The sequence below is a fragment of the Pelmatolapia mariae genome, linkage group LG1 (assembly GCF_036321145.2).
Source record: "Pelmatolapia mariae isolate MD_Pm_ZW linkage group LG1, Pm_UMD_F_2, whole genome shotgun sequence".
In the NCBI taxonomy this organism is placed as follows: Eukaryota; Metazoa; Chordata; class Actinopteri; order Cichliformes; family Cichlidae; genus Pelmatolapia; species Pelmatolapia mariae.
In genome coordinates this window covers 18279523-18306326 of record NC_086227.1, presented here as the reverse complement: position 1 = coordinate 18306326, position 26804 = coordinate 18279523, and the positions used below count along the sequence as shown (strand labels likewise).

General features: G+C 39.9%; 1 protein-coding gene across 4 annotated transcripts in view; it reads right to left on the bottom strand.

Moving 5' to 3' along the window:
* The window catches only part of acsf3 (acyl-CoA synthetase family member 3), a 38048-nt gene extending 11638 nt beyond the window's left edge, over positions 1–26410 (bottom strand). The window contains exons 1-7 of one of the 4 annotated variants that reach the window (XM_063474552.1): positions 26320–26410; positions 22980–23787; positions 20226–20381; positions 15809–15963; positions 14141–14286; positions 9986–10083; positions 8614–8740 (exon numbers count right to left, since the gene is read on the bottom strand). In XM_063474552.1, the coding sequence (XP_063330622.1) occupies positions 8614–8740; positions 9986–10083; positions 14141–14286; positions 15809–15963; positions 20226–20381; positions 22980–23699 (1402 nt within the window). In that variant the 5' untranslated portion in view covers positions 23700–23787; positions 26320–26410. Of the gene's footprint in view, positions 1–8613; positions 8741–9985; positions 10084–14140; positions 14287–15808; positions 15964–20225; positions 20382–22979; positions 23788–26097; positions 26294–26319 lie in introns of those variants that run through there. The other 3 variants (XM_063474563.1, XM_063474570.1, XM_063474576.1) reach the window with 3 other exon arrangements.
* Positions 26411–26804: the final 394 nt, after the last annotated feature.

Below are 26804 nucleotides of genomic sequence, written 5' to 3'. Positions count from 1 at the left end.
GACAAGGAAGCAGAAAAGGGGCTCCACACTCATCTTCCTTACACCAGGAAATGTGACAAGATTCAACAGTCTCTTTTCCTAAATTATTATTAATTCCCCTCATCGATGCTGCCTGTGCCTTAAAAATGATGCACTTGTATTACGCCCATTTTTTCCACACAACAATCCAGAACAACACAAAGACACACAGACAAAGTCTAAACGTGTTACTTTTCAAAGACAAAAAACGTGCGAAAGAAAAGGTCAGAGTGTGACATATGACAAAGGCCAACACTGCAGAAACAGTTCAGTCTGCTGCCACTAGCATCACTGCTAGAGGTGCCGGGGAATGAAAGAATGAAAGAGAGAGACAACTAAAATTTCACAAAAACAGTTTCTGTAGAGGTGACAGAAGTCATCTCTTAGCTTGCCAGCACCTTCTAGCACCATAAGAGATTTCTGCTGCTACGGGAACACACAGAAATAAGTGTTTGTAATTCAGTGTTGTTTGAGTGCGACCTTGATCTAAGTACCATGCACTTGTGTTTGTGTGCACGCCCCACTCAACCCTGGAGATGTGGCTGGCATTTCACTTCCTGTAAAGTGTACACTTTCAGTGATAAAATGAAAATGTGTTCACATTCACATTTGAGCCCATTCTGGCTTGTAGTTTATGCTTTAAAAAAAGGTAAAAAAACAAAAACAAAAAAACAACAGAACGTGAGCCTTGGGAAGGGTATGGAATAAATAAATAAATCTTATAGACATTCACACTCTCAAACAGCCTGAGCTTCTGGCTGATAGGGACTTACTTGTAAACATAATACTGACTTCAACATTAAAAACTTTAGTCATGTTAAATATGAACATCCAAGTCATAAATGGATGGACACGGTCAGCGACAATACTCAGGCACACTGTGGCATTTAAATGACGCTCAAATTCAGAGCCTATCATCTGAATGTCAAAGCAGACAGACTCATCAGAAAAAGGAAAATCTTTTCCAGTCTTCTGTTGTCCAATTATTGGTTTCATTGTGCAAATTGTACTCTTAGTTTCCTGTTTTTCTGCTGCCCTGTTTCAAGGTTCAGAGGTGCTCTTCTTCATACCTTGGTAGCAACAACTCGTTATTTGAGTTATGGTTTTGTTCCTGTCAGCTTTAAGAAATCTTGGCAGTAATTCCAGATTTACGCAAAATATAGAAGTGAACCGTTGGAATAGTTAATGCTGTGTGTGATATGAACTCAGATTCAAGTCTGATGTTTAAGGTGATAAGAATACTTACATTTCACCTCGATGTCCTCATGGCTGAAAGTTCCACATGCTGTAAAGGTGACGTCTTTAGCTGCCCTCTCTTTGACCTTCTATCCTCACTATTTACAGCCACCAATAGCCACTAGACAGGTTGCTCTGTAGGTGTTACACCTAATTAATTTTAATTAAGTGCCCTCAATCTACAGCATAGTCCCGTCCTCTGTATATCAATTCTGAATACACCAATGTAGATGGATGCAAACTTTAAAAAAACAAAAACAAAAAACAGATATAAAATTTCAAAAAAGACTCCAAAACTCAAAAGTGTTTTTCCTTCTGACATTTTTTTTGTAGAGCTGTTATTTGACAGACATAGAGTGTTTATACATGCCTCTACATGAGCATCGCTGAAGTGCTGAACATGAGCCTGATGAGGAGACGCTTCTCCTCTGCGGGAAGGTACAAGTGGAGTCAGGGTCTTTCAACCCATTCAGCACAACCTAAACTCTCACACTGCGGGTCAAAACTAAGCGCCCTCCATCACCGTGGAGAGGAGAGCCTTATCTGCACAAGATGAGACAGGTCTAAATGTGTCATGCCTCTTCAGAGAGTGACTGTAAACACTTAGCATATATGAATATTAATGTTCCACATTAAAGCCCCGATGCCTAGATGGAAGTCTTAATGAGGATAAATAACAGACAGCCAAGCACCGAAATCTCAGCTCTGACATTATTTATCATCCTTAACTTTTGTCACAGCTCCTTTTTTAGTAATTAATATCATACAAGAAAGCACTTTGCACTTGGATGAGTGATCTAATTTGTTTAATATAATGCAATTAAAAGAGCTTGAATTGCTTTATGTTAATGTTACTGATTATATTCCTGGCTGGACTGCCTTTTTCAAAGAAGATAACAGGCTGAAGTTGAGGATTGATGTCTGTCTCAGATCTGCCACGTTCATCAAGGAAAATTAACCGCTGTTTACAAGCATCCACACTCCACAGAGTCACACAAATCTCGTCTCATTCAAGACACAGTTTTGCCTTTGCCACTTTGGATTTATACCAACTCTTGCCTCTTTGCCTTTCCCCAGAACAGACAGGTGAACGAGGTAAGAAAAAGAATCAAGAGGGAAATATTTTATGCATCTTTAGTTTACCAAAAACCCCAGAAAAAAACCCATCCTGTACATGATATGGTGTTTATTTACCTGCAACTAGTATTAATAAAACAATGGCCAACATGCGTTGACGTCTCAGCTGTAAAGTTGCACGGATGGCTGTTTGATCAAAGTGGTGCGGGGAGCGGGGCGTTGGATGAATCCCGTAGGGAGCACTGACATTGGAGTTAGGAGGACACGATGTAACTTGGGGTGAAATATGACATTGGGAACACAGAGAGGGATGGAGGCAGGGAAGAGGAGAGAACAGCTGGAAGCAAAAGACCAATGCACAAATGACTAGTGAAGGCTCTGCAGGATATGAGCCACACTCCTGTTTGTCTGTCTGCTGAGAATTTCCCCCGCAGATCTAAAGCTCACCTTTAAAGCTGAGGTTACATCTCTCTTGGCTGCACACAAGCACACACAAACACACACGCACACCCATACTCAATCAAATGTGTCCTAACACTCATGTTTGGTGAAATGAGATTCTGAAAAACGAAGCCCTGCATCATAATACAAATATGGTAGATGCCAAAAAAAAAAAAAAAAACCCAACCAAGTCCAAATTCATATTTTAACCACATTTGCAGCTTTTAAAAGAGCCATTTACCTCACATTAAAACCATTTGTTTCAAGCAATTTCGCATTAATGTTTCAAAATGAAAGACCAGACTTCATGAAAGGATTGAGAGGCAGTAACACAACAGGACCATCATGAAAGACAGCCTCTCTCAAAACCCCCCCTGATGTTTCTGCAGTTATTCTTCAGCTGCTAATTTTGAGGTGGAAAATCTTTGCTGCAAAAAGTGGAACCTGCTGATGGCAGACTTGGAAAATCTCCAAGTAATCCAGCCTTGTGAACAAAAACAGCTTTGATAAACTGAATGTTTCAGCTCCTCAGAAATCACAGTGAAATAAACAAAGACCTGCTGGACTGAATGATCAGCTCGCTATATGGTGGGTCAAAGTCACTAAAACATATCAATAACAGAATAGACCCATTTATTCATTCAACCATTCATCTCTTCATGCCTGTCTTTAAGGGGGACACCAAGGTGTTCCCAAGCCAGCTGAGAGATACAATCTTTGCAGCGTGTCCTGGGACTGCCCCGGGATTTCTTCCCAGTAGGATATGCCTGAAATACCTCACCTACAAAGCATCCTAGTCAGATACCTGAGACACCTTAATTGGCTCCTTTCCTTTTGTGGAGGCTCTACAGTGAGTCCATCCCGCATGACAAAGCTCCTGACCCAATCTATAAGGGAGAGCCCAGACACCTTTTAGATTAAATTCCTTTCCGCCGTTTGTATCTGCGGTCTTATTCTTTTGGTCACTACTCAGAGCTCGTATCCAGATCACCGCAACAGGCTGGTACATCACCCATGTTACTACAGACGCCACACCAATCTGTCTGTAAAATTCTTGCTTCGTGGATGTCTCACTTGTCAACAAGACCCTATGACGCTCTTCCACTGAGGCATCAACTCATTCCCAACCCCGAGTGGGCATGCCACACTTTTCCAGTGTGTCAGCCAAGACAGCCCCACAGCATCCAGAGCCTGAAGAAACCTAAATCTCATCCAGCCCAGGGGCTCAGTCAACAGTTTTTTTTTTAATTTGATGTTTTTATTTTACTATTTGGGTTAGATATGGCAGCTGACTAGTTTGCGTGTTTGTTTTCTGTCACAATGTTTAAAACGATTCATACAAAAATCTGTTTTTGTATCTCTGAAAAGCTGCTTGGAGCTCATGAAAGTTGCCCTAATAAACACCTTTCACACAGTTATGTAATTAAATAATTTAACCTCTCTGGGGCTAATAGTCAGATTCAAAGCTCAGTTTTATCCCAACTGCTCTCTGCAGCACAGCCAAACTTCTTATTAGTGAAATAAAAAATTCAAAAACAGCTAATGCTTAAGCTTCTCTTTCTTCCCATGAGTTCTGACTAATTTATGCATTCATAAATTACTCTTGGAGGAGTTCTGGGTTTTGTTTGTTGGCATCAACTAACAACTAACGAGCAAATCTGAAGCAACGCCTTCAGTCTCTCTTCTCACTGCTTCCATTGCCTTACTGTATCTATATGTGTACAATAAATGTAACAACAAATGCCCTTACAGGCTTACTGGGTCAAGATGAGCTTTCTTTTTAGCTCTGGACAGCAGACAGACTGTATTGTAGAGCACAAAAGGAGGGCTAAAAAAAAGTGAGAAGGGATCAATGTGCTCAGAGATGTTTGTGAGGATGAGTGGAAAGAGAGAACGCTTAGGTGACAGCTTCCCTATCGAGCTGTCAATCACGCTACACAGCACCTGTTAACTCTGGAGAAGACACCTTTGGCCAGCTGAGAACCTATTGATCTAAACTCCCACGCGTTCTCTGCTTCTCAGATTTCACATTTCTTTTCCCGTCTCTCTTTGCTTTTGTCAGTCTCCCCTGTTAGCATTGTTTTTCCAAAGTTCAAACAGAATTTTTTTAAAGACATTTTCTCCTCTTGCACAAAGCAATTGTGGCTAATCTAAAAAATGCATTTTTTCATTATGAATATTGAGGGCTGGTGTGCGTATTTTTCCTAACAGTCTTCCTAATGAGATACATTTAATCTAAAAATAATGAACCCAACAAAACACTGTACATTAACTCTATTGCCTTTCGACCTACACGACGTCTAATGCAAAGTTATTATCATTTTCTATTTTCTTATTCATTTTTATTACATTTTCAGTTCAGGTTCAGTTAGCTGCCAGAGTGGATTTCTGTTTTTGTTTGAAAAATATTAAATTTTTTATAAGTTTTTATTAGTTTAGGCATGAAGGCTTTCACACACCGGACGTGTAAAAGTAGCGTGCACATTTCGTTTGCAAGAAAATTTCACAGGACGAAATAAAACATCTGGTTTTCTGTTCCTTTTTTGTCTGCAGCAGATTACTCAGATCGCATCTTCTAAAATTTGCCATTTGCAATCCACTTTAAACGTTTATACATCCACGTTTTTACAGCCCAACTCCATAAAGAAAATCTTGGTAAGAAATTTCGGTTAGCAGCCACCTTTTCCCCCAACCAGGCAGTTAAATCCCAGAGCATATAGAAAAAGTGAGATACAGAAATCTCCATGTGAAGGCCGCAAGAGATCAGCCCACTGTTAGCAAGTGAAAGATGGAGCGTGTGATTGAAACTGTGAAAGAAAAAAGTTGCTCTGTGAAACGTGGAGCAGGTGTAAGAGTAAAAAAGGAGACAGCGTGAGAAATGAGTTAAGAAGCTGGGAAGGAAGATGAAGTGCACAAGGTCTTCATCAAATTTTTGGACTTTGTCTTTTCCCCTTCTCCCTGCTTGCATGTGTATGACCTCAAACCTGCTCAGTAAACCCAAATCTTGGATATAGTTTTACTTACTAAAAATTCATATTTCAAAGTTTTCTATTATTGATATTTCAAATTTTCCAAAAGAAAACAAATAAACACAAGACAGAGTAACACTATTATAAGTTTATGTTTTTATGTCACTTTGGTGTGCTAAATAAATTCCTCAGTACTAAAGAGAAGAACAGAAAAGAAGCAAAAGCATGAGTGGGAATAATTACCGAACTGATCTAACATTCACAATCATTTCGATGTAAACAGACAAAATGTTACTGTCCAACATTTTAAATGCACACCTCTTAATGACTGATGAGGGGATTCAAATCGATTCAATAAATATTCACCTAAGTCGAGCAGGCACCAGGATAAAATGGCAAGCCTGTTTCAATCTAAAGCTCATAATAAACCTACCAGTATTTAATTCCCACTAATAAACACAAATCTATAATGTTTAATGGACTTGTTTTAATATTGCAGATTTAAATCAGCTCTGGAACCACAAAATGCTTCAAAGGCATTTGTCATGCATGCAGGAGGGCTGCCAAATAGGGCTGGGCCATATCATACCGTTCACGGTAATACCGGTATAATGTCGGGCAACGATAAGAAAATGAAATATCGCAATAGAATATGGGTAAAGTGCGCATGCGCAGTGCCTTTGTTTTCATACGCACATGGCGGAAAAAGCATGGCGGTGACAGAGAATGAGAAGGGCGAAAGCGGATCGTTGAATGAAACGGATGAACCAGAATTGGTTTGTAAAAATGCTGCAACTTCAGTGGTGTGGAACTGGTTCGGCTTTCGTCCGTCAGATACACAACAAAGCACTATTTTTGGTAGAGCATGCTAGCGGGCCGTCGTTATTACCGTGTTTGTTGGAAAATACGGCACACTTAAAATCAATCCTTTGATTTTTCTGAAAATCGACAGTGCCCCTTATAATCCCATGTGCCTTATGTATGAATTCTGGTTGTGTTTACTGACCTCGAAACGATTTTATGTGGTACACGGCGCTCGAAAATCTGTCAAATGTTTTAGTACGACTTTGCTGAGCTACAAACTCGCACCGCTTGATGGATTGTCGGAGCATTACGGCTATCATAGGCAGGAGCCTCGCGGAGTGATACGTACTGTGCTTCAACATAATATTACTGTATTGTGTGTGTATAACCTCTTTATGGATATTATACATGGTTATGCTCAGGATATGTCGGCCAATTTCCACTGGAAATGCCTTTTGGTTAAACTGTCAGCAAGGAATTTGCATTTGTGCTGTTAAATTTTTATATAACTTTAATGCAGATAAAAAACTGCTGCTTGTTTAAGTGAAAATACATTGATGGTTTTTTTTGCACTAATAAAGTTGTGGAGTTGTAAAGTATTTTGTCTAGTCTGAATTATATCGTCAGTTATATCGTTATCGCAAATTTTCAAATGCATATCATGATATATATTTTTGGTCATATTGCCCTGCTCTACTGGGCAATATGACCAGTAGAGCAATCAGTGTTCACACAATCAGTGTGTGAACACACTGATTGGTAAAATCTGGATTTTTTTTTTAAAATGTACTTGAGCTTGTACTCGAGCTGAGTTAAAAAACAAAGAAAGCAAAACAAAACAATGTGAATTTCCGACACAGTTGCTCCTGTTTGAATCATCGATTCACCGGAGAATTGAAGAAAATCTGAATTTGAAATTTGAAGGAAAAAAAGCTGCATGTGTGTTGAAACTGGCATCAGCGAACACAGGCAGGGCAGGTAAGGTGTTTGATAGCTTCCAACAGAGTAGTCCACAGTGTGTGTGTGGCTTGAGGGACTGGTCTGTGGGGAGCTGATTGCACAGGCTCTCATTATGTGGCCAGTGGCTGTAATGGAGTGTGACAGCAACGTGCTGTGCTCTGGATGTCTGTCCTTCCAGCCTGCAAAGCCAATTAAACACACTCTGCCTTGCTCTCCCACTGCCTTGCCCTGCTTCGTTCTCCATCACTCACTCCTTCCTTGCTGTTCCCCACTCCCGCCTCCACCACCATCGGCAGCTCCCAATCGCTACCTTCTTGGTCCCCAGATTCAGCTTTGCAGCTGACTCTTTCTAACCCCCTCCAACACATCTCCAAGCTCAATACTTCAAGCTCCTTCCCAAATCTTTTGCTTCTCCCTCTTATTTCCTGTGGTCTACATGACAATTCAAAGCTCTGATTGCTTCTGCCCTTCTTCCTGCACTCCTCAGCCCCCCCCCTCAAAACTAACCGAATGCCTGCCTCTCCCGCTGGTAAAGTATGGGTCTGTTTGGGGGGGGGGGGGGGGGGGGGGGGGGGAGGGGCACAAGGGGAGAAGTGCTGGGCTAGAGAGAGGAACATCCTCTGATGACAGCTTCCCTCTGTGCTACCACACATATAAACCACACACACACACACACACACACACACACACACACACACACACACACACACACACACACACACACACACACACACACACACACACACAGCAATAGTTGGTTCTTCAGGACCTGGAGCAGTCACAACCACTTAGGAGGAAAAATGCCCTGCAGCACCAAAAACACACATAGTCCATTTATCACTCCCTCATAGTTCCCCAAAATGTGCGCGCGCACACACACACACTGTCTGAATGTGTGACTATGTGTGTGCTTCCAGCATTGGACTCCTGGTTTTTAAGTGTTTAAAATCATGTCATCGTGCCCCAAAAGTACAGTGTGCAACACTGATGAAAAAATCTTATGACATCTTTCATCTCCTGTGAATCCCTCTGACAGTACAAACCATAAATGGTAGTGAAATGCACTCGCTATGCATGCATACTGCTGAGGAAGATGAGGGTTTGGTACCTGTCTTGAACCAGCCATCATCAGTGAAAGACTCTCTGGTCTCCTGAGGTTTGTTAAAGTACTCTTTAAAAACAGATGGCCCTCGAACCAGAAGCTCCCCCTCTTTCCCCTCCAGACCTGGTCGTACCTGATGCATACACATGGAAAGAAAGGAAGAAATCAGGATAGATACATCACTTAGTGCTGTTTAAATTAGACAGAATGTTGCTTAAATGGGCATCTAGTTGATTTCTGGGTGATGATTAGTAAAGAAGACTAAGATTACAAACAGTATAATTAATATACCTCGCAAGCAGAAGACAAAACTCAAAAGAATTTGAATATTCAGTGGGTTTGTGTTATTTCTCAAAAAGCTCACTATCATTTCTAAAGAGGAAATATCCCTCAATTCATGTCAATAACATGCGTAAGTACATAAGATTCAAATTCAGTCATGTGGAAAATAAAGTTTTTCACAGGAATCTGTACATGTTATGATTCAGTAGCTTGAAGAACCACCTTTAGCAGCAATAAGTCGAATTGTTTTCTGTATGACTTCATCAGCCTCTCACATCGTTGTGGAGAATTTTTGGCCCACTCTTCTTTACAACATTGTTTCAGTTCACTGAAGTTTGCAGACATTCATTCATCCACAGCTCTCTTAAGGTCCCACCACAGCATTTAAATCAAGATGAATTTTTGACAACTGAAAGACTTTATTTTCTTTTTCATTCATTCTGCTGTAGATTTGTCGCTGTGGTTGGGATATTTGTACCGATGCATGACACATTTTAGGTCAGGTTATGGCTGTTGGACCGATAGGCTCACATTTGACTCTAGAATACTTCGGTACACAGAGCAGTTCATGGTCGACTCAATGACTGCAAGGTGCTCAGGGCCTGTGGCTGCAAAACAAACCCAAATCATCACCGTGCTTAACAGCTGGTATGAGATGTTTGTGCTGATATGCTGTGTTTGTTTTATATACTATCATTAAAAATCTACACTGATTTTGTTTATCCAAAGGACATTTTCCCAGAAGTCTTATGATTTGTTTGGATGTAACATAAGCTGTGCTGCCATGTTCTTTTTAAAGAAAAGTGGCTTTCTCCTGGCAATCCTTCCAAGCAAACGACACTTGTTCAGTCTTTCCCAATATTAGTGACATGAACTTTAACATTTAACATGCTAAGTCAGGCCTGCAAAGTTTGAGATGTACTTTTTCTTTATCCGTCATACAGTCTGACCTTGGGGTGTCACACTTGTTGGTCATCAGTTATTCCAGTGCATTTCTTTAGCAACAGGAACAGGATTGCATTGAGTCTGATGCTAAACCTTTGTTTTCACATGATTTTACCTGATGAGACCTATATATATTGAACTTATGGATTACCTGAGTCTCTTTGTGAGTGCCTTCCACAATGGTTGTATTAATTGTGTTATTCATAACAATCCGAACTTCCACACCAGGCAGCGGCAACCCAACAGCTCCTGTCAAACACAAAGAAAGCCCATGAACACAGAGAGAAGAGAATACACTTTGTCGAAGCAGAATGGGATGGTTTTTGGCCTTTACAGAAGTGGAACACATATTCTGGCAATAATCAGTGAAAAGGCCATCAAAAGCATTCAGTGAGAGATTTTTAACACAAGAGTCATCTTCTCCAAGACAGCATTAGCCTCCATCTGCAGGCCAAAACTGGTCACTGGCTTGCTGAGCTTGTAAAACACTAAACTGAAAGCCATTCGTCTCAGTCACCACAAACCAGCTTACACGGACAGTAATGGGGATTTCTGGGCAATGCCTGATGCAGCCGTTTTCACAAACTTCAAGTAAACGTCAAGTAATAGAACTGTTTTTAGGTGTTTGTTTGCACTTCAACCTGTTTCTGAAGCCTCCAAAAAAAACCCCAAAAAAACAAACACAGAAAAAACAAGGACTCAAGGGTACAGCAGGATTCAGTCCTTCAGTCTAATTTACTGCTGAGCGCTTGACATGTTTTATTAATAAAGCACAGCAGCATGAAATGTTATAACTGAGCTGACAAGTATTAAAATACAGTAAGAAGTCTGTGTTAAAAAATCCAGTGTTCATAACTGTGAGGTGCAGTAACGCTTAAGAGAAAACTGTGTTACTAAAAAAAGGATTTCCACATTTCCTGACATCACCTGTTGTCTCCATATACTGTATGTGTGTGTGCAAGTGACACCTGGCGAGTTAAATAATTAAAGCACAAAAAAAATTCTCATTGGTCTTCTGTGTGCATTAATATTTGCACCTATATTTTATTTTATAGCCTGTTTTAGCTGGAGGTTTCTTCCTGCTAAAAGGGAGTTTTTCCTTCCCACAGTGGCCAAGTACTTGGGTGTTGTGTGATTGTTGTGGTTTCTCTGGATTATTGTCAGGTCTTCGCCTTACAAAAGGAAGCTCCTTGAGGCAACTGTTGTTGTGATTTAGTGTTATATAAATAAATGAAATAAACGGAATATTTTATGTCATTTTGCAGACTAACATTTGCTCAATAAAAAGACCGTCAGGTTTTGAAGGATTCTATCAATTCAAACTGTATGAACTTTGGCTTGGAAAAAGTCACACCAACCAATCCGTCCCCCACCAACGGCAATTATAACACTGAAAAAGTACACCATTTGAACCTATTAAATGTAATCACATTACTGCAGCGGTATCTAATAATAGCATCTAAATTTTGGGCATCAGGAGAAAAATCCTGTAAAAATTAATTCCTTATCTCAAGATCCGTTTTGTCCTTGAAAATGTCTGCAAGTGAAGTAACTCTGTACTTCTTACACAGGTAGAATGAGAATCCTACTACATCTTATTTATCATCACTTCATCCATTTTTCTAACTACTTATCCGATTTATGGTCATTGGGAATAGTGTATTAAAATAACAGTTTTCAGATGCTAGCACGATTGCCCTTAATTCACTAAAACTGAAAATGGATCCTTTTGATTGATAAAAAAGGCTGGGGTGTGAGAGCTTTTGTTTTGGCTTTTTAAGGTGGGGGAAAGCTATGAACAACTGCTTTTATAAGACTGCTGTATCTACACTTTCTCTGTGAAAATACAGGGAAAAAAAGCCTGAAAAGTGGGACAAAAAAGAATCAAAGAGATGAAAGGGGCAGCAGCGTGAGATAATAATAAGATGGAAAAAAAACGAGGATGAACTAATCTCATATGTTTACATCTCAGGAAGGGCAATATGACCTAGAAAGACAGCTTTGTTAATATGAAGAGCTCCAAAAGTGTAAGCACCACAGCGAAATCAGGATAGTTACATGGCCTAAATACAGGAGAGAATTATTAATGAAACTGCTGTCAATAAGCTGTATTAAGAGCTGAAATGTCATCTGTTTAGCTGCTGTTGGGCGGGGGGGTGAGAAAGAGAAGAAGGTGAGAGTGAAAGAGAGATACCACTCCACTGCTCTTCTGAGAGTGTTTCCTGTGGTTGCTATTGATCCATTTTAACCTACTTAAAAGGCAAGATAGGAACACGCCGACTCAAACAGGCGCAGCCTCGTGCCTACATGTGCTCACACCGTCATATGCGCACACACACACACACACACACACACACACACACACACACACACACACACACACACACACACAGGCAGACATACACATACACACACACACACACACACAGGCAGACATACACATACACACACACACACACACACACACACACACACACAGGCAGACATACACATACACACACACACACACACACACACACACACACACACACACACACACACACACACACACACACACACAGGCAGACATACACATACACTTACACAAATGCTGAGAGGAAACATCAATAGAAACACAGACCTCTTGAAGCCATTCTTAATAATCACCTGAGAGGAGTCGAACGCAGCCTGCTCGGTTCATGCCAAACATTCAGTGAGCAACAAACAAAACAATACCCTGACAAAACAGGCAGGCAGAGGATTACCAAATCCACTTGCAAGCTAATTAGCTCTACCTGTAAGAGGAAGTGTTGTCTGGGGAACAGGAAAGGAAGAAGACGGTGGAAGAGAAAGAGAGGGAAAGAGAGAGAGAGAGAGAGGAAGAGGGGATGACAGGAGAAGATAGCAACCGCCACTACTCTGACCTCATTTCCAGACCTTGCTTTTGTTTTTGCATGTGTGAGGGAGGTGTAGTTGGGATCATGGGGTTTTACCTGACATCACGCCAGAGACAACTACCTTTGATTAAAGCACAACACGTGAAGTTGAAGTACTCACTCAAACTGATGAGGGAGAGTCGAGCAACATCAGAGGTTTTTGGATTATATGTGAAGAAGAACAAAATTGTAGTAAAAGTGTAGTATAAACCGGGAACACTGGCTCAATTAAGCAAGGTTTGCTTTTTAAATTATTATTATTTTATGTCGTTCTGTTAAACCACACTGCCTTTCTATGTTTCCAGGATACAGATTTCTAATATATATGTGTATACTTTTAACATAGAGTGGCAGAAATCAGTGATTGCAAGTTTGTTGATTGATAATCATACGTTACCAAATTGTAAACAGCAATGTCAACTCAATGTAGAGCTTAATTACTACACACAGGGAAAAAAAGATAATTACCCTCTTTCCTACAAATCTGAGACATTCATTTTAGAGGAGAACAACATCCACAGTCACAAAGGCAACCTTCAGCCATCAGATGGGTTGACTGCCAACCAATCAAACATTCATCATCAGTGAAACTGTGACTGACAGACACACTGATGGCAGTATGCTTGGGCTAGTTATGCTGAACAGTATCTCAGAATTTGGCACCAAAAGATAAATGCACCAAATGACAAACTGATTGAGGTTTGGCCTGATTTAAAAAGAAAGCAGAAAATGTTGCCATTGGTTTGTCATTAAGAGCTTTCAAGCCTGTGAAAAATGCTGATAATCAGATGCCAAACCGATCTTTAAGAGGTTATCTGTATGGCTTCATTTCCTGCCATTGCTTCAGCAGCTGGTTTGTAACCTGACCACATTCTGCTTGGAAGAGCACCAAGACCTGCATTTTATTATCAAATTAGTATTTTGACACCTGAGGTTTCACAACTTTATCATTATGCAAAGGGATAAAGGAGTTTGAAAAAACAACTCAGTTAGAAAAAAAAACACATACGCAGCTGGCGCCCAAACTATACATGTATCCGGTACTGACTTTGACATTCTAGACAATTTTTTAGAAGATAATTCAGAATACAGATTTTTGGATGAAGCTGAAAATTGTGTAATGCAAGTTTATCTAGCTGAGTGGCTCCAACCATTGTTTACAAGACTCTGCAACAGTGACACGTGGCAGATAAGAAGATAGTGGTGCAAAGTTAAGCAACGTGCAGCGAGTTGCTGACTTGTTTGTGAAATGCTTTGCCGGAAAGTTAACTAATGACCCCATGACTTCCCTTTTTAAGATAAGTAACACACATACACATGTAAAAAAATATTCTTTCTTTACTCATATGTGTGTAAGGTGTGAGAGTACAAGTGCATCCACTTAGTTCAACCTGGGACACGTGGGCCCTTGAGAGGGTTGGACAGTGCCATGCCGATCTCAGTCATGCCGTAGCGTTCGAGGAGTGTGTGCCCGGTAATCTCCTCCCAGCGCTGCAGAGTGGGAAGTGGGAGAGCAGCCGAGCCTGAAACCATCAGCCTGGAGAGAAAGGGACGGACATGAGGGACACACTCCAGGCACCAAAAAACACATCTGCAGTTTATATTTTGCCTGAAAAACCTGTGTGAAACATGTAAATGTCTAATTGTTTGCTAATTAGAAACATCAATTTTTGTGCATCTTCTTACACATCTCCAAGGACCTGATTTGTGAGAGTCAGTAAGCATAGGGTTGTGCCTTACAGTATTCTATAAACTGCAGACTGTTTATGAAAAATATACAGAGTGCAGCATGGGAGAGATGATTGGCAGCACAAAGGAAGCAAAATAAAAACACAGATGCCGCACACACTTGTAAAAAAAACTGTGGCAGTGAAAATTATTAAGAAGCAAAACATGTACTGGAAATGTGGTATAACATTAATACACCATCCACAAAGGTCAAAAGATTATCAAGTAGCAATAAAACATAATAGTGTAATAATAATGCATGCCACGAGTGCATACACACAGAAAGGTGACAAATGAAATACAAATGAAAAGAACTACAAACTTTTAAAAAGAGGCTTAATGCTTCTTGGGACTGACTTTGCTTCAGGTTTGAGCACTTCAACACTTCTGGTGAGGAGCGCAGTCTGACACGCACGTCAACCACACCTTCATGTGGTTTTCAGCTCGGTTAAAAGTTGCAAAACTTTTGTGGCGTAAAAGGAGCAAAGATGGCAAGAGAGGTGAGTTGGACAGGTACATGTTGTTGCTCCAAACGCAGCCGAAATTGTTAACTGTGGTTTGATGCATAGATTTGGTTTAGACACCTCCGCGGTCAACAGCTGGAGGTGCATCAGTCATTGTTACACAGAACTTGCTGAGGTAGTTGAAACACTGTAAAACTTCAATTTGTCTCACAAATGAACTTTATTTTCCAATTTTGCTTTTTTGTCTTCTTTGAATGTGAACCGAAAACACTGCCAGGATAGGGTGATGGTCAATGGGCCCAATTGCTAATCACTAATGTATCTGTCAGTTAGCTGAGTTACTAACATACAGATGTTTGGAGCCCAGAGACTGGCTTACAGTCAAACTCAAACGTTTGTGCTGTCATATCCTGCTCTGTCAGGTAAAGTCAAGGCTTCAAGTTGAAGGAGTTTTCACCAAAAATACTCTCCATCAAAGTCATCTGGACATGGCTATCTGCACATACATAAATACTAACAGGAATGATGAAGAGCCCAAAATGAACGAACTCCATAGCAACATTAAATTTCCTCTTTAAATTGCCTAAAGCATCCAACTATTGGGTGATTAAAAAAGATGATAATCTCCCAACTGATGACAAAATGCATTAATATTAACTTTAATTAAGCTCTATATATCCCTGTGAAAAGGACATTTAGGAAACACTGCATAACAACCCTGCATTAAACCACTCAGTGCTACATTATATTTGCTCTGTTCTTAACCATTTTGCCACTAATCAATATGTACTCATGCATACATGGAAGTATTCACAAATACAGCTACTTGTGAGTAAAATCTTGTGGCACAGATTCCACAACCAGTACCTTATTCTCTCTTTGCAGACTGCTTTGACAAAGTCCTTCACATGAGGCTGTGTGAAGTGCTGATCATAGTACTGGATCAGCTTAGAGTAAATAGTTGGCACGGCCATGAACACATTAACCATGGGAGCCTTGGAGCTCAACAGCATCTCCCACACCTGTGGGGGGAGAGAGAGAGAGAGATAAGCACAACACATAACTGAAGAAGGAAGGAGGAGGAGAGATAAGGAAAATAAAAGCAGTATATCTAACGGTGGGGCATTGCAGACTAAATTATTAAATCCAGATTCATTCCATTAGTTTTAGAGGGGAAAAAAGTGACATTTTTTCATTTATTTGATGTAAATGGCAGAGTAAAGTCCAGACAGCAGCCTCATATTAAACCTGTCAACATAATGCAGAAAAAAGACAAGCAAAAAATGCCCAGATTTGTAAAGGTCAGGAGGAAGAAAATAGCCGGCTGCCCTGGACTGGAGCGGTATTGCCGGCCAATTAAAAGACCTTGTGTGCAGCTACTTTTGACAAATGTGCTTTTCGACTGCCACAAAAGGAGCCGCTCCCATCCTCAGCCGCGTCAGACGTACCGCCTTCAACACAGGCGGGCACTAATGGACGCAAACATGTGTCGCCAACTACATGCACATCTAAACATACTGTATGAAAATCACATAAACTCACTTGTTCAAGGACAAAGTCATTTTACACACCCGGCCCCGCCCACTCAGCCTCATTCCTCACACACGCTCACACATAGAGTCTGGGTACATTGCAGTAGACGGCAGAAGGATGGGACGACAGCATGAATTAAATGAAGGTGAACGACGGCTTCTCTAAGTCACTCCCCCCCGCACCCCCGCCCACCACCAGTGCCCCCCTCCAAGCTGTCTCTCCTTTCAGTCTACTCGATCTCACTTCTTCTTCATTCATTCTGCCTCTATTTTCCAAGTGCTCCGTTTTCACTCTACTTTCATCTCTGACCCCACATCCTCCCTTCATCTCTCCACCCCCTCCTCGTCTCTCACCCCCCTATCTCACATTCACTTACCTTCTCTCTCCATTTCGTAATTTCCTGCTTCACTGCCTCTGCAGTCTCTCTCTCTCTGTCAGACACACACACACCTAGACACATACTCACACACAGAAAAATGCACTCTCTCCCATCATTGCGCTCACCTGAAGTAACACCACATCCTTCTTAATGTGCCAGCAATTTCTAAACTCTTCCTTCCACTTCTCTTTTGTGTGACCCTCACATCACAGACTCACCCAATCTATTATCTACTAAACTATCTTCCAATCACTTCCTCTGCCTCTAATAAAAACATAAGTCAAACACACAGACAAATACAGCTAAGATGATTAAGATATGCCAACAGTACAATTTAATCAAATCCCAATCCAGTCTCCCAGAATAGCGTTATAGGCCGATCTAAAAATTGCAAGCAACCTGCGGTTCACGCGAAGAGATAAAGAATAAAAGTTTGAAGAGAGAAAAGGATGATTAGCTGAGCGTGCCCTGACCATACTGGGTGGTGTCTATCAAGTGCAGTGAAGCGCTCCCACCAAGCCCACTCTAGGCGGGAGAGGAAGGCAATTTATGTCCGTCAAAGAGCTGGCCTCCACCTAGGGGACAGGATGCGGTGAGAACCGAGAGCTATGGCCTGCATCCTAAACAACTTCATGTGCCCTGCACTCAACGTAAGACCCGAATACAGTTCTTCCGGAGAAGGCCCGATTGTTGAATGTCAATGTGCCAGCAGTGCTGATTCCTAAAAACTGTCAGGTAAGTTCACTCAGCTCGTCTGTCTCAGTAAAGAACATGTCTTTCAGTTTTAAAGTTTTACGTACTGGGAAAAAATTTAAAATAATCTGGTCCTTAGTAGGTCTAAAAATTGGGTAAATAAAACCTCAGATGAGCAACAATATGTGATCTTACACTGTTTCATTTTTTGTTTTTTTTAACTAAACCAAACAGCAGAATCAGTGTGTGAAAAACTAAGCACAGCCTTACAAAACCACAGGAATTAAGAGCGTAAGTAGCAGCCAGATGCTGCTAATCAAATGCACTTGATTAAGCAGAAATTTTGGTAGCTTGCTGGTCTGGAGCATTCAGGTGTGTGTTAACACAATGCCAAGGTGGGAAGACATCAGCAGTGATCTTAGAGAAGCAACTGTTGCTGCCCATCAAACTGGGAAGAGTTTTAAAGACATTTCCAAACAATCTGCAGAAAAAAGACATTTGCCAATCTTTCCAGGAGTGGATGTCCTAGCAAATTCACCCCAGTGCTCACAGAAACTTCAAATAACCCAAGAGCTACATATCAGGCTCTACAGGCATCAGTTAGCATGTTAAATATTAAAGTTCATGAGAGTACAATTAGAAAAAGACTGATCAAGTACTGTATGACTTGTTTGGAAGGGTTACCAGGAGAAAGCAGCTTCTCTCAAAAAACAACAAACCAAATAGCAGGGTTTAAAAAATCGCTTAACTGTTTAGAAACTCAATGTACAAAGGTAGTTTAAACTTCCTGTACAGAGTAGGGCGTAAATGTGGTGGCAGTGCATCGTATTTTAATGTTCGAGCATTTCACTGACCTTACAGTGGAGTAGACCTTGTTTTAATAGCCAAGTCATTAACATAGTAGTATCAGCTATGTAGTTAGCTAAGTTTTTAATTAGTGTTTGCAGTTTCCTACAAACAGACAGCTTTTTTATATTCCTCGTGGATAATAGCTTCAGCTGTAGGCAGATTACCACAGTCCTTGACAGCAGTGTCACATTATCGCTGTCATAAATGCTTCATGTGAAGCAGAGGTGAAAAACATCAGTGTTCAGGTTGCCAGTGTGTCTGAATTAGCAGTTTTACTATAAAGAGCACAGTCAATAAGAGTTCCTGCTATTGACATTAATAAGTAGTATCAGTTCTTATATAAGATTTATCCTAATAGTAGACCCTTCCTAGAGAAGGCTGACTGTAACAGAGAGCAACCTGCTATACAGAGTGCCATACGGATTCTTACAGCCAAACACACTGAAAATGCTTTATCTGTCTGAACTAGACAACTGGTGTATGAAACATTATTTTAAAAATGTCAATTTCACTTTGAATAACAGAACAGGCAGTTGTGAGTATTTCCAAGCAGCATTCCCATCAATCAGGCTACTTAAAAAAATGCCCTTGCCTGTTAGAATTTAAAAATGGATGCCTTAGCCATCCCTCTTGAGGAAAAACAATGACAGCGATATTACGTTTGAGTAGTTGCTGTGATGAAGCAGTCAATAAGAAATCAAATAAATTTAAAAAAAAAAACAAATCAGAGCAATGCTGTTTGAAACCCAGGAACGCTATCTGCTCCCGTCAGTCTAATACAGTACACTTGAAAAAGACTTATCTGTGATTTACTTGATCACAATTCCTGCACTGAAAATTCCCATCACTATCTCCAGGCAAAATCAGAAGAAAAAAAATCAATGCTGGCCTCTGCTGCCTAGGGTACCCTTCAGAGATCTTAGGGGATAGAAGACGATCGATCACTTCATCAATGTACTGTAACTTCAGGAGGAGGAGAATAAAGGCTCTTTTTTTTTCTCTGAAGATGAGAGAAGGGGTTTTGTGGTTTGGCACACAAGGTCAGGGATAACAGTTGAATACTGATAGCTATATTAGTCTAGCAATACCCATGTTGACAGATACACATTTTCTTTAAGGTCGTTTCTTTTTCATTCACCTTAAGTGTCATGAAGTGGTAGACTTCCTGACGTACAAAAAAAAGAGAGCAAAAAACAGAAAGGCACACACACACACACACACACACACACACACACACACACACACACACACACACACACACACACACACACACACACACACACACACACACACACACATTAAAAATTGTGCATTTACACTTCAACACAGCTACACTTATATACACACACTTAGCACCCCATCTTCCCCTCCCTTCTCAGGGCCAAACAAGCACTATCATCCTTCAATGTCAGCTCATCGATTGATCTGCTGCTTAAGCCCCTGCCGTGTGTCGGCATTGGTCAGATACAGAGCCACACAGGGCAATTCATCACTGAGCCCCAAACACTTAGTTTTGACAGTGTGAGAGGGAGAAAGAGAGGGAGATGCAGACGGAGATGGGAGATGAAGCGAGAAGAGAAGAGCAAGAACAAAAGAGCAAAGGGAAAGGGAAGCACCAACTGAGAAAGAGGGATTGATGTGGAAAGAGGTAATGGTCTTTTTTAATCCATCAGGGTTGTCTGCAGAAGACCTCTCAATCTGAAAACTGTCTTTGCCTTATGATTAAGTTAGATGGAACCCTAAAAAAAGCCACTTTTGTTCACGGGGGATAATAAAAGATACTGTGTACTGTGCCGAGAGACAGAAGAAGAAGAAGAGTGCATCTCTGACCTTCTGAGGATGGAATTCAGGAAGCATGACACAGGTGGCGCCCACCCAGAGTGGGCACAGCAGCTTGTTAACGACGCCATGAACGTGGTGGAGAGGCAAGGTGTGCAGGATGACATCATCTCTGGACCACGCCCATTCCGAAACCAGACACTGGACCTGAGGGGTTGGCGGGAGCGGGTTGTTAAGATGTCATATTATCTTTACAATAAATTACCTCAGTCAGCTTTCACTGTTACAGACATTTGTTACAATGATCTCCCCTAAGCTGTCGTTTGGTGCACTTCCAGATGGCAAAATAGATTTTTGTAACTTATTTGAATTCTTCACCATTGTCACAGTACGCTATACGAGAGGAGACCAACAACAGCGAGGTTCAAATTAAAGGTTTTATCCTCAGCATACACGTTGCTGTTAGTAACAGGAGTATCAGGATCCCTGTGTTTTAACAACCTTGATCTTGATCCCTTTTATTGTATTTGTTTTGTTTACTGCATTAAAATTGGGAAAAATAACTTTTAAAAAGGCATTTTATTAAAAATAACATAAAATTACGTGTCTGATTCACTGTATTTTTTGTGATGTTGTTTACTTGCTGAACTTTTGGCACCCAGCTAATTTCCACTTGTGCACGTATGAGGTCTGACAAAGTCAAGAGATCCCTGTGAACCTGGTTACAGCCAAAAAGCACAATAATACTAAAAATCATTATAACCTAACCCCACTCCACTCCACTGAGGTGGCTGCTGGTGTAGAAATCTGTATACACCTCATCAACAGTAATTTCTCCCTCTGTGCTGAGCAAACAAAACACAAAAAAGAACAACATATTCTAAAGTTTATCATCGATGCTCTGCTGCTCTTAATTAAGGGTAGCTTAAACATCAGTGCAAGTCCAACATATAAAGTTAGGTCCATAAGTTCTTTGACACTGACACAATTTTATAATTTTTGTGTATTCACATCACCACAGATGACTACAAATGAGACTGAAGTGCAGATTTTCATCTTTAAATGTAATGCAGTCCCCCATTTTCAGTGACTCAAATATAAGTGGACAAACAGACATAACATTCAAGCTTTATTAATATTGAATTCTGAAAAAAGGAAAAGCATCTAGTTTTTTAGTCTATTAACTTTAGCTAACTATAAAAATGATTATTACTTTACACTTTCCATAATTCTCTTTTTAGTTTGATTTGCTCAAAACATTTCATTTGAACGAATCTTTTTCTTATATGATGCTTCAACACTGAAAGGCAAAAACATTTCCTACAATCACTTTAGTAATGAAACCATCAGACTAAGGACCTGCTTAGCATTAGATAGAAATGGCCACAGTCATGTAAACAATACACACACGTAATTTTTAAACTATGCCACCAATAAAAGTATTATTATTTATTAATTTTGTTAAAATGTTTCAAGGTCTAAACTTTGTGAAACCGGGATTTAAATATCTTTAAGGTAAAAAACATCTAACTTCATATTCAGCTTATCTATTATTGGTTATATTGACACAAATCTCAGTGAGAACATCACAAAACTAACACATGCAGATCTATAAACTGTATCTATGATTTTCTTCTTAAATTAAAGAACTGTTTAGACACCCCCAGGAGACATATTCCCTGATTAGCATCACCCTCGTTTTTTCCCCACTGTGCTTCCTGAATAATCACTAATTTATGCCATTAAAGATCTCCTGAAGTTTTTCTGTGCAATTTTAAGTGAAACTGACCTACATGCCTGGCAGTGTGGAAAATTAAATCACTCTAAAAGGAGGCAGAACTTCGCTTGAATCTGGTCGGTCTGGAAAACTGAGTGAGTGAATGATTAAGTGAGTCTGTCTGGTTTTTTGTTTTTTTATTTTTTGAGAGGTAACGTCAGGTTTTTTTTTTTAAATGCCTGCAGTGAATGTGATCATTAAGGTGCGCTGTGTCCAACATATTGTGCATAATGGTATTTAAAGAGATGAGCATCATGAACAGTGTCAGAGTACTAAATGCCATCAGGGCAAAAAACAAAAGACGTCTCCTGGTCGTACATGGCTGCTGGCTTGTGTTATGACTCTTTGAATCATTAAATTAATTCTGACATTTGTGTACATGAGCATCACCAACATGCATGTAGAACACTGAATCTGATTGCCTGTACAAAATAGCGTAAACAGAAATTTACCTTCACGTCTCCCCACCTGCAAAGGAGCTTTTATTTTCTATGAAGTCACATTGATGGCCAAAAACATCAAATGATTTAAACAGATGCACTTCTGTAGTTTAATGCTAAACAAAATTATTCGTCAGGCCTTCTGTCAAATGTATTTTTTTCCCACTACATGAAGCTTAATTAACCTTTTCTTTGTTTAAAATGACTAATTTTCAGTTGTATAAATAAAACTGACTTTACAAAAGAAAAAAATGTAAACAGAAATCCAGCAAAAACCTTCATTCCTTAAAAAAATAATCTTTCCAAGCAACAATTATGAAATCTTACAATAAGATAGGACTTATTTTTTATTGAATACTGTTATTAAGGACTTATACATTAGAAGAACACAAATAAAATCATCTAAACATTTAATAAATAACTGACATAAACTGATTTTAGTTGTACATTAACATAGCTTGCAGCAAACCATGAATGCACTGTTAAAAGGTCTAATTTAAGAGACCCAGGACCCATAACCCTATGATAACAAAATAGCTAATAGCTTAATTTACTTTGGCTCCAGTGTAATTAATAGACATAATTTACCATTGCTTGGACGCTGCTGTGTGTATGCAGAACCCCTTTGGGTCGCCCTGTTGTTCCACTGGTGTAGATGATCATAGCTGGTAGATCAGCCCAGTCTGTGATGGCTGTCTCCTTCTCTTGTGCGTCTGTCTCACATAAAGCATCCAGGTCAGAAGGAGGGGGCAGCTTCAGACACGGCAGCCCGAGCTTCTGTGCCAGAGGTTCAAGGGTTTCAGTGTAGGGGTCCGCTGCCAGCAGCAGCGAAGTCTGGGAATCAGAAATGATGTACTCCAGTTCTGCCGGTGGGTGTTTTCGGTAGAGTGGCACCGCCGTCCCACCACTCATCCAAGTGGCCCACTGTGCTACTGTATAGGAGGCGTCATTAGCACACAGGAAGGAGATGCGTTTTCCTTCCAGACCTCCAAAGTCTGAGCTCAGAGCTGTACCGATTCTATTTGCAAGACCTAAACTGCGGCAGTACAGCTGCTTGTAGCTGTGGCTACCACTGCTGTCTATGATTGCAAGCTTTTCTCCATACACTGGAGCTCTGGCAAACACCGGCTTCTGGTTTAGCCTTGATGAAGGTGCTGTAGTCCAGCTATGAGCCCTTCTCAGACCTGCCTGTCTTAAAATCCATTGCCCCGGCTCTAATGGACAATAAGTTAAGGAAAAGGCAGGTTTCCAGTGAGGCAAAGTCCACTTCAAATAGTGGCAAGCAGCGGTTATACATCCTGGCAGCATGTTTGACTTTTAGTTGTTTATACTCTCCACAGTTAGAAGCTCATTACGGCTCCATCATCAGTATCTTACATCTGCTCATAGTGAATATCTGTGGGTTGAAGTGAAAAACATTTGCGCTTAGTTTGATGAAGCAGCACACAAAGTCATAAAGCCAAATCTGTATGATTAACTTTGATCACCAGGGATTCTTTCTGTGACAATTAACCACCTGATTAACCACTAGTTTTGGGTTTTTGTAGATCTGCTGGTTGATGGTTACGAATACAAAACAAGCGCACTGATGTGGTCAGCTTGATAAAATAAATAACTGTTTAATTAAGCAACAAAGAAGATGATCTGGTTCCACCAGTGTTTGAATTTTTCATATATTATTTCCAAAATAATTACAGGAATCACTCAGAGATACAGAGAGTCACTGGCTGAATTACATCAGTACTACTGAGCACTGTTTCACTCAGTGCCAAAGTTTGGTAGCAGAACACATCTGGGATAGAGGAAGAAAGGGAGTGAGACCATGTGGCATCACTCAAAAAACACACAGGACTTTAGCACATCTGTCACCAGCTTATAAGAAGTTGAACCCGTGAATGATGATAATGAAATTTTTAGTGAGACATCGACATTTTCTTCAGATCATTAATTAGGCAGTTGGATCGGTTGTTGTCAGAGAAACGGGGCTTTTTTCACTGTGTTGGCTGACATTTTAACGTGGCATTTTTACACTGGCTGCACTGAGATTTCTTATCAGCCTGGTATTTACAGTAAACAAGCACGCTGTGTTAGATAGTGTGTCCGCAACCTTAGTATCTAAGCATAGACAATGCTATTTAATATTGTAGCGTGCAAGAACTGTGACAGTGACATCAGCCTCAGACACTATCAGACAGTTTCAAATGGTGTTGGTTTGACGTGTAAAATGTTGTGAATAAATAAAAAATGCTTTAACTGAGAAGTTTTGACCCATTTTGTGAGATACATTTTTGAATGTATTATTTCAAAATAAGTAGAGTACTGAAAAACACGCTGTGAAACCGCAGACGCTGGACAATTTCAAATACCTGAGGCTAGTAACACAACCACATGACTTTTGTCCTGAGGCCTTTAATCCTCAGGGACTTGTACTGGGACACCACTCAGAGCTTTCTGACAGGTTGCTTCACCACATGGTAGAGCAGTAACAGCAGGGACTATAACGTTCAAGAGAGGGTGGTGGCAATGCAAAAAATATAACTCATAAAGGATCTATCTCATTCACACAGCAGTCTGAGACAAACACACAATGAACATTAACCTTTGTACTCTTTATAGTTAATGGTTTATGGGTCATTCCATGTCAGCTGACCAAATACTTGAAACTACAAGAATATACACTCTGGGATCATGAATGCTGCCTGAACATATGAATTAAACTAATATTAAACGAAACATATGACTCTTTCGAAAAATTATTTATGGGAAGGGGGGCTGAACACCACCACAAGTTTTAGATATGCTACTACAAGACAAAAGCCTCTCTAGATTTTTTTTAGGTGATTTTATATTTTTGGAATATCATAATAACTTGCAAAATATTTACATCTTTAAGAGAGATTGCTTAAAAAATTAATTACACAACCTGTCATAAAAACAAGAAAACATGACGAAAAATATATTATTATTAATCAGGCAATACGAAACCTAATTCATGTTTTCCTATGAGCCAAGTCAGAGAAATTATGGAACATTCACACACTAAAACTATTTTTTTTCTTTTCAGGAACGCAAATAAATAACAACTACAACTGGAATTAAAAATAACAACATTTTTTTCTATTTTTTTGTAAAACTATGGTTGAAAATTCATCAACAATAATGACATATTAGCATAAAGAACTGATTTTGATTTGATCTTCAAGAAATTATGATTTGAATAGTTTCATGGTACAGAGTACACCTCATATGTGGAAATCAGTGTTCCCAATTTCACGGCCTGGGTGTTTTATATTGAACTTTGCTACAGATTTGCTACAGATTTCACAGATTTCCCGTCACAGTAGCGGATATTTAACCGAATACTTAAAATTACTCAAGGAATTCTCTAGATGTATCTATTTGAAATGGCTCCAACTGGTACAAAGAAAAAGCTTGAAAATGCCCATGACTTCAACAGAAATGACTTCTCCAGGCTGGGGATTTTTCTAAAATTCGGTCAATTAAAATGGTATAAGCTTTCACTGCTATAGTAGTTACTTAACATATATTGCGCTATTATTTTAAACATTATTTTAATCAATGATTAACAACATCGTGACTCTTTAATAGCATTAACATCTTTCAGTCACTTGTCGACTTAAACAGCTTTAAACAGCAACACCATGAAGTTACAGGAGGACGGACGATGATGAGGATGACCACCGACCGAAATAACCTCTTCATCTTAACGCCACAGTGTTCAGTCCAGGTGACTCTGACCGTCTCTATCTTTCACTTTATTCAGCGAGGACAAGTGACCGGACATCAGCCATGACATGAACGGTACACCTCCGCGTTTGACGGCTACAAACACAACGATATCTCGTAAAATAACACCCAGTTTCACTGTCTACACCTTTCTCTATGAACTATTTCACTTTCACCTTACCTACAATAACAGTCGGCATTTCTTGGAGTGAAGGACAGTGTCACGGCATTAAGCGTCCGGTTTGAAACAATAGTGGTTTAAACAGTTCCCGTCTCGTAAGTATACAGCACAAAGCCAGTTTCTGCAGGGTGGTTGACACTTTAAATACGCAGCTTTAATAACCCTTGAACAATGTTTGAAATGATTTTTAATGATCTTACTTTATTAGTCTACAAAATAAAAACTTACATAAAATAAAATGATAATCACACATTCAAAGCATGTCTGAAAATAGCAAAGCAAAACCTATGATCTATCACTGTACTGCTGCTTTAAAACTCAATTAATTTTCCCATTTTGATGATTAAAGGGGCAAAACAATAATAAGAAATGAGTTAAATATTGGGCCAACAAACAGCTAGTTTCAGATAACTAAATCCTTAATTATAAACAAACTAGCATGAGCTGTGTTTTTCTGTCATCCCGTGGTTATTAACTCAGCTTGG